The sequence below is a fragment of the Solanum pennellii genome, chromosome 1 (genome assembly GCF_001406875.1).
Source record: "Solanum pennellii chromosome 1, SPENNV200".
Lineage (NCBI taxonomy): Eukaryota > Viridiplantae > Streptophyta > Magnoliopsida > Solanales > Solanaceae > Solanum > Solanum pennellii.
The window spans coordinates 50027939-50037593 of NC_028637.1; the positions used below are offsets into that span (position 1 = coordinate 50027939).

At 28.1% G+C, this 9655-nt stretch overlaps 2 protein-coding genes across 2 annotated transcripts; one reads left to right on the forward strand and one right to left on the reverse strand.

Moving 5' to 3' along the window:
• The first annotated feature begins 254 nt into the window (after window positions 1-254).
• LOC107029634 (pistil-specific extensin-like protein) lies at window positions 255-1612 on the forward strand. The gene is made up of 2 exons (XM_015231069.2): window positions 255-470; window positions 1101-1612. Exons 1-2 carry the CDS (start codon window positions 308-310, stop codon window positions 1463-1465), a joined length of 528 nt encoding a protein of 175 aa, XP_015086555.1. The 5' UTR covers window positions 255-307; the 3' UTR covers window positions 1466-1612.
• A 3801-nt stretch (window positions 1613-5413) lies between these two features.
• Window positions 5414-9324, reverse strand: LOC107028684 (protein DMR6-LIKE OXYGENASE 1-like). Its single transcript, XM_015229853.2, has 4 exons — window positions 8973-9324; window positions 8287-8534; window positions 6842-7193; window positions 5414-6004 (listed from the first exon to the last, which is right to left on the reverse strand). Exons 1-4 carry the CDS (start codon window positions 9258-9260, stop codon window positions 5759-5761), a joined length of 1134 nt encoding a protein of 377 aa, XP_015085339.1. The 5' UTR covers window positions 9261-9324; the 3' UTR covers window positions 5414-5758.
• Window positions 9325-9655: the final 331 nt, after the last annotated feature.

Consider the following 9655-nt stretch of genomic DNA (forward strand, 5'->3'; position numbering starts at 1 on the left):
AAAAATATATTATAACTATTCTTTTTTGAAATATACCGATAAAAAAAGAATATCACGTCAACTGAAATACTAGAATATTAAATTAATACACCATTCACATATAAAGAAGAGTTTAGGTGTAATGCAAAATTATGGTTTGCACGTCATGAGTAGTGACCTTCCATGACATACATAACTCTTATTAAAAAATCTTTTAAAAATTAAGTAAAATCCACTATATATATATATATATATTTATAAATTCATAAACATACATGTTATCTTTTATCTTTGAACAAATATTATTTAGAGAAATTAAGTGAGAATTATGAAAATGAATATAGTTTTTATAGCCTCATTAATTCTGGTGTTTTCTAATTTTATTGAAGCCTCAGATGGAATGGATGTTATGCATATTTCTGGCAAAGTTCTTTGCCAAGATTGTACTCAAGGATGGAATGAATGGGTTGATGGTGCCAAAGCCATCAAAGGTATGTAATTTATCGTAACAAATTCAGAATTTAGACGTTAATAGGTTCATAAATCATAAATGTATACTTAAATTTATCTGCGTAATGTCTAAACACGTCTATTTATGTCGGATGAACAAAATATATGAAATTAAACACTGTCTATGCAGGGCAGACTGAAAATAACAAATTGCGATATGGGGATGAATAGAAGTGCATAACATTAGAGTTGTGTGAATTGTATTATGATCCATTGGTTAACTTATTTTTACTTATTTATATTAAAACTTTGAATTTATAATATAAATAGTTGTTCACTCAAAAGATTGTTAGCAAATGTATAATGTATGTATATATTATGTATATCGGTGAGAGGCTATAAATATTTTTGGCCGAACAACCAACCCCTAAATGCTTGTGCAACAACATATAATAACTTTTTTATAAATTCGACTCATTTTGACCTGTCTTGTCATACTTAACATATAAGATCACAATTTTTTTATAAATTCGACTCATTCTGACCTGTCTTGTCATACTTAACATATAAGATCACAACTTTTTTATAAATTCGACTCATTTTGACCTGTCTTGTCATACTTAACATATAAGATCACATTTATTGTGTAACTTGCATCGAATCTCGTGCAGGTAGCATCGTATCTCTGACGTGTTTGGATGAGAGAAGAAGAGTGATGTATTACGGAAGTGACCTAACAGATGAAGCTGGGATTTTCGACTTAATTGTTAACCAAACTTGTCATGGCAAAACAATTAAGCCAAAAAATTGCTTTGTGAGATTGGTTTCTTCACCTGATCCTGTTTGTAATATTGCCACCGACTTCGCCGGAGGAAAATCCGGTGTAAAGCTCCACCGTCCGACGGTGGTTTACCGGGACTTGCTCAAATATGTGCTTAGCCCTTTCTACTACACAACTCCCATGTGTGATGAACCTAATATTAATGATGATGATAATTTGGAGACTAATGATGATATAAATCAAAACAATTATTAAATTAATTTTTTTTCTTCTAATGTTTGTGTTTAATTTCCCATTTTGCAAATGGAAAATGACAATTTATCTATGTTGGATGAGTTGATAATTTTATTTTGTACTATTAATTACGTGCAATGGACATATATAAGTTTGAGTTTTAAAGTCTCTCTTAGTTTCAACTATATATTCTTGGGAAAATACACTCGAAATCTCAGATACAGACTTATATATACTAATGTCTTATTATCCATGAATTTATTTTATAAATAATTTTTTTGTCATTTTTCGACTTACGTGGTACTATCTTGTGGACCCAGCGCGTGTTGACTTTTTTCTTTTCAAGCTAGTGCCACGTAGGTCAAAAAGGGGTAGAGAATTATTTACGAAATAGTAATAGAACAATAATATAGTATAAGTGTGTCTCTGAAATTTTAAACATATTTTGAGGGATACTTATGCATTTTCCCTATATTCTTTATTAAAGAATTTCTAGAAAAAACTATATGTTAAAAAAGAAGATGAGGAACAACAACAAGCAACACAGCATGATCTACAAGAGGTTGAGGTTGAATGTGGTGTGGACATTGATTTGCTTTTCATTCTCTTAGTTTATTTTTGTTAAATCATTAAAATACTTTATCAATCATTAAAACGATAAATATGTACTCTTATACCTCAACAATATATATTTTTCAGGACATTTTAGACTTGATCATTTGTAATCTCGTTTGGTATTGCTACGCGTAATATAAAGTACATCATATAAAGTATGAAAAAGGATCGAAATTGTCCCTGAATTATGTGAAATAGATAATTTTTATCCTCTATTACATTTTGAGCTCAAAAATACTTCACTGTTATACTTATACTATACTAAGGTCCTATTACCCATCTGAACTTATTTTATAAGTAATTTTCTACCGTTTTTCCGCCTTTGTGGCACTAGCTTGAATAAAAAAAAAAGTCAACCAATGTTGGGCCCACAATATAGTAGTGCCACGTAGGCCGAAAAGGGGTAGAAAATTATTAATAAAATAAGTTCAGGGGGATAATATGACCTTAGTATAGTATAAGTGTGTCTCTGAGATTTAGGGTATAGGTTGAGGAAGTACTTGTGCATTATCCCTACAAATTACAATGTATAAAGGAATTATACAAGACTGAACAATTTGTATAAAATTGAATGTAACTAGCGAATTATACAAATCAAAAGCTCCATAGCAACATAAAATTTATTGTGGAGCACAATTATGCAAACTATAATTATAATATACAAATATAATTTTTATATTTTTTTATATGTGAAAGTTGCTCTTAATTAATTCTACGCAGGCCCTCTTGTCAACTAAGCTTATACATTTTGGACCCTTTAACGTTGATAATCAATTTTTGAAAATTAATCGAGATAGTCGCTTATTTAATTCTTTAACTAATTATATGACTTAAGATAACATAATCTTTGAAAATTCTTATAATTTGAATTAATTACAAAAAAATTAAAAAAACTTCCTTCTCTCTTTATATCCGGATACATCATTTTATCTGAATCTTAGGCATGACACCTTTTATTGTGTACAATGTATTATAGTACACATGTTATATACATAATTTAAATTTATCAAATCTAAATCAGAATGAATCTTCTTATATACCAGGTGTATAATTAATGTATTGTTTACTCTGTATCAGGTGAAGAAAATAATATATTCGTAAGTTTTGAAAAAAATCAAAATTATGATAATTCTGAAAACTTTCGAGAAAAGTGTAATCTTTCCACGTTTATTAGTCGCATTGTAAATACTAAAACACAAAATTTCCCAATTGGTCGATTCAAAAAATGACATTACATATATAAAATTATTCCTTTTTAACACACGTTATATATATATATAGAAGATATATATAGAAGATACATGTAATTGTGAATATTTTGTCAACTTTTGTTAGTGTGCACACCATCTCCAAATGATACAAAATACAATGAACATGTGTGGTGGCTTTCAAATATATTCATTTTGATCCAACTAAATATTTAAACATGATTTTCAAATATGAAAAAGTGTGATGGCTTATACCAAAAAAATAAATATACATTTATATCCACTATCATAATGTTTTTATTGGGTTTAAACGGAGAGTTATAGTCAAACCTTTTTGATCTTTTTTTGCTTTATGAACATATATAAGAATAAGATATTATGTTAAAAGTTTTCAAAATTGACATACAACTTTGCGATTGATCGTGTTTTATTATGAATCTTTTTTTTAAAAAATAATTTTTATTTTTAACATGAAAAAATTAAAAATATTTCATATTAAACGTATAAATAACAATAACATAGAAATTTTCATGGTTGAAATGTGACTCCAATAGTAAAATGACACAATTCTCTTCAACAGCCACTTTAAACTTATAAAGTGAAAGGTTTTACACTTTTACTATGATTCTTTAAACTTTTTTTCGGAGTTAAAAGCATCGAAAATACTTAGAAATTATATTTAGAATTTTAAAGAATTTGAAAAATGTTATTCTAGAGTTCACTTCAATTTGTATTTGGGATCAATCCCAATTTAGCATTTGATCATAAATTTTAAAAATTGTTTTTCAAAATGTATCTTCAAATATGTGTTTGGTTATGAAATTTGATCAAATTCTGAAAGTGAACTAAAAAAAAAAAATTATTTTTATAGTTTTTATTACAACTCACTAATAAAAATTTAAATATAACTCTAATTTATACTCCACGTTTCAAAAAGAATATTAAGACATAAATTAGACATAACTTTCTATTTTTATCCTCATTAATTAATTTCGAATTTATAATTAAAATAACTAAACATTAATTAATAACTAATTTCAATACTAACTAATGAAGGGTAAAATTGAAAAAATATCTAAAAATAGTAGGGGTGTGCAAAAACCGAATCGACCAATAAACCGAACCGATAAAATGTTATTGGGTTATTGGGTTTTTAATGGGTTTAGAAAAAATAATTATTGGGTTATTGGGTCGGTTTCGATTTTTCCTATTGGGTTTTTGGGTAAACCGATAACCCAATAAGACGATAGTTATTTACTACTTTACCCTTCCTCAATATTAAATATACATAATTTAATACATAAATAGATTCAATATTAACTTTTCAGGCTATGTGATTTTTTGGTTAGGAAATTGGTGAGAACTTTGTTGATTATCTGGTGGATCAAGCAACTATTCAAGATTGTCTCATTGAAATATTTTATTTTAGTTTTAATTCTAGTTCGTAATTGTAGGCGATAGCTTTTGCAAGTTTGTGAATGTTAGTAATTTGATCAAACATTCAAAGTTTTCTATTATGTTTTGGCGGTAAGTTAGTAACATGTAATTATAACATACGTACTATTATATATTATTTGATCGACATTTTCTTATTGGGTTAATCGAAACCGAACCGATAACATCAAAAACCGATAAACTGATAAAAAATTTCTTATTGATTTGTTATTGGGTTAGCATATTTTAAAATTGAAAACCGATAAACCGAACCGATTATATGTAAAACCGAACCGACCGATGCACACCCCTAAAAATAGTGTTAAAAACTGAACAATTAAATTAATTTTTTTAAAAAATATAAAAATGTGCGCCGATAGAAAATACCAATAAAGGGAAAATGCTTTATTTTAGGATTCTCGAATTAGAAATATTTGGTTGATAAATTTCAGAATACATGAATATGAATAAATAAATAATCAATCATACACCCGTTATAAAGGTAATTATTAATTTTTTTTTGAAAAAGAAAAGATTCCTCGTAAATGAAATATAAAATATAATTTGGACGAAGCTAGAGCTATTGTATAGACGTATATAATTTCAATACAAATATTATTAACTTGATATGAACTATATACCAAACCAATAATTTCTAATAATAATTGATCTAACCAATTAAAAAAAAATAGTAACTAATAATGAAAAAGTCAAAATAAACAAAAATGTCCAAATTCATTTGACACCTATCCTTACGATAAATAGTATGTTTAACTAACCCGTCAAATATCAAAATTTCAACAATTTATTTTATTAAAGTGGAAATTTTGGAGAGACTATTCATTAATCTGGTGATCGATTTAATCACTGATTATTCAAGAGCGCACAACCGTCATGTTTAATGATTTGATGGAATTTAATAGGAATATTGTAATGACTAGTGAATTACTTCTTCTTTTCTATGAAGATTCGAATAAAATAAAAACACACTTCTTTTTTTCTACGAAGATTCGGATAAAATCAAACTTGTCTAGTAGTGTTTGATTTTATTTATTTTTCATATTAACTTTCTTGTCTCAAGGAAACTTTTGTTAGTGGAATCACAAGATTTTAGGTAGTCAAGAAATGCAGCAAAATTTGTGTCTTTGTAAAGACTTGGATTTGTTTCACTAATTAATTTAGGTGATGGCTTTATTATGCTATTGAATGGAAGACTATGCAAAGAAGCCACTGAAATTCTCGACTTTAAAGAGTTCACAAGAACTCTATGTAACACACTTTTGTATTTTCCATTGCTAAATATCTGCAAAAAAATAAAATTAAAAAACCATGTCAAAAAATTATGAAATTGGAACTTTAAATGAAAATTAAAGAAAAAATGTTTAAATTAATAGTTTAGTGTTTGTAATAGTACTCCATTTGTTTCATTTATTTGTCTTGATTTGACTCACAATAAATTTGAAACAAATATTCTTTTCGTCGATATTTTAGACTTGAGCATATGAATTATGGGATTCACTTACTCCTAGAAATTAATACGAGTTTTATTAAAATATCCTTAATTATGATTTCTTCTTTAGATTGACATAATGAAATCTGTTTATTGAAGTAGGAGTATGTCTAGGGAAAAAATTGAGAAAAAGAATTGACAAAAAAAAATTCTTGATTTTGTGTCAAATTATTTTGGATTAGAGGAAGTAATCCGAAAGACTTTGAGTTAATTTTAAACAAATCACGTGAAATATTAAAATCAAAGAGTTATCAAAGAATTATGGAGGCATTTTTGAAATCTTGAATCCATAATTTCAAACATCTGATTTGTTAACGATATAATGAGATTTAAATTCTAAATTCGCTTCTGTATAAATTGACTATAATTATTTGTTGAGCCGTCTGATAATTTATAAATCTTCACATATTATCAGTATATACAAGTTTAAACTTCAAAACATCTCGTAACTCACGATGGTCTAACATCTAACGAGTTCAGCAACAAAAACCTAGCTACCTAAAGACAAAACTTATACAATTTTTAAATCTTAATCTCTCTATTAAACGATCAAATTGTAACTATAAGACCTCTTAGAGTACATCAAGTGAAGTCAGTATATAAAAGTTAAACTCGAAAAATATCTCGTACCTCGAGGTGGTCACCAACATTGACCACAAAAGCATTAGGGATAGGTTGAATAGTGACCCAATCATCATTGCACTTAACTTGTAAACCTTCAACTTCATCTTGGAGTAGTAGAGTTAAAAATCCATAATCAGAATGAGGTGGCATTCCAAGTGTCAAATCAGGATTAGGACAAGGTGGATAAAAATTAACAGCCATTAGCTGGCTTCCATCTTCAAATTCTTTTAACATTTCTTCATCATTTTGTTGTGTCTTGTTTTTTGTTGCAACATTAATTCCAAGACTTTCTAGGATGGCTTCCACTAACTTTATAAATAAGATTTTGGTCTCTTTAGAGTATGTAACTGCCATTTCCCTGTTTAAAATTCAACACAAAATGTTAAAAAGAATTATCTATATAATCGTTTTAATTTATTTATCTGGTTTTGACATGATAAGGAATTTCAAAAAATAAAAAATATTTTTTGAATTATGTAGTTTTAAATTAAAAGATACACCATGTAAAAGGTATTAAAATGTCTTTTCACCTTGTAATCTTAAATATATCATATATAAAATTGACACTAAAAAATTATCAAAAAAATAAAACACTTTTTTTAACTAAAAAGGAAAAAGATTACAGATAGATTAAAATAGAGAGTATAATGATTATGACCCTTATAGTATAATATAACACTATCAAATCATGAACAAATTATATCTAGTACATGGTTTGTTGTTAAGACTAGGGATTGTAGCTTTTTTCTTATAGTGATAACCATGCAAGAAGAATATATAATGGAAAATTGATAGGGGGAGTGCAATTTATATGTTTAGAAGACAGCCCGGTGTATGAAGTATTGTGAGTTTACATCGGGTTTGAGGAAGGGTCCCATCCTAAAGGACGTTTATACAAAACCTGTTTTGATGTAAGGGTGAAAAGATGATTTTATAGCTTAACATCGTGACCTATAGATCACATGAAGACGAACTTATCGTTATTTCAAGACTCTAACTTAATTTATTTTGAATAAAAAGAGACAATTCGATGCACGAAGTATTCCTACACTTGCATAGGGTTATACCCTATAGGTAGACGGACATGTTATATGTAGTCGATCTATCTTGACGCAAGTTTCAATGACTGACTCTATAACTCTAACTTGTGATTCATATATCAAATGAAGATTATATTACCGTTGCTCCAAAAGTCAAGCTCAATTTATATACATTTAGGGATCGTTTCATGTGACGGATAAAAAATAAATAGCCATGCGATAAAAAAATAATTCAGGGATAAAATTTTGGTGTCTTGTTTGCCTGTCATGTTTGGATAACTTGTCCCACTACTTGTACCATATTGATATGATAAGTTATCCCCTATATATATATATATAGTGAGATAAGTTATCCTAGAATAACTTGTTCGGGACCAAACGAGCGTAAACTAAAAGAACTTTTCATCTTACCTAAAATCAGAAGGAGAAGAAGGCCAATGAGGAAGGACTTGAGGAAGAGGGTCACAAACCAGCTTGAGAAAGTCCCTCCAACAAAAGACACCATCTTTTGTTTGATTAAAACTTGTCCCATATCTAACTGGTGTTGTCATGTCTTTTGTCATGTACTTTTCCCTTTCTACTAATGGAAGATCAAAAAACCTTCCTCCAACATCCACCATACTTTTTATTACCTCTTCTGGAATCCCATGGTTTATCAACTGCATGACAACATTAAAAATCACAACATTAGTTAACCATTAAAAATAAGGTAGATACAACTAATTAAGTGTAGGGTCAACTCATAGTCATTTTGGATCTCTTAAAATGATATACTCATTTCGTCTCAATCGATGTGATAATATTTGATTTGACTAAAATTTGTGGTCTGAAACATGCCACGCCACTGCTAAAGAATATGAATTTTTGATGGTATTGTCAAAAATTGGCTCGTCCGAAATATTTTTGACAGACTTACCATCAGAAATTCTATAGACGTTTGTGTGACTATAAAATTATATCAATAAAATTATATGATTTATGAAGTCTAAAGTTAAAATACTTCTAAATATATAACGAGATGATGTTCTCTCTAGGACAGACTAAAAAAGAAAGTATATCACGACACGTGTACTCCACTCAAAGGAATCACAATTTACCTGAAAAAATCCATAGTTTTTACAAGCATAGGATAGTGAATCAAGAACTTGAGCTCTATTAGGACCATAGAGTTGAGAAAAATCTATGATAGGCAACTTAAGATTGTGTTTGCTAGCAACTTGTGGATTTTCATTTATAATATAAGAATTTGGTCTTTCTGAAATAGGAAAAATGTATTTCTTTGGAACTTTTTGAATTCCACTTTCATGCAAATACTTTACTCCTTTATGATAATCTTCAATTTCATTCTTCAATTTTTCACTAGATTTTGCCAATGCTGGAGACATTTTTTTAAAATAAAAATTGAAAAGAAGAGAAATATATAGAGGAATTGGTATGTATATTGAAAAGGAGATGGTGGGAATTAAGAAAATAAGTGAAGTACTTATATAGAGAAAAAGAATATATCAAGAAACAAATAGGATCTAGTTTCCAAAACCAGCTTTGGTTTTTTTTTTCTTCTTTTTTTCAAAGAAAAAAATAATAATCTTGAATTCCAAGTGGTGGTTTTTGATTTGATAAATGTAGAAGTGTTGACCCCATTGGTGATAATAGATTATGATGTGGTGTGGTGCTACTCTTAATCAGATATTTCGAATTTAAATTTTATGTATAGAAAAAAATAATATTGAGAGTATCATCTTAGAATAAGTTCGCTTCAGATTTAATCAAGGTTTCAATA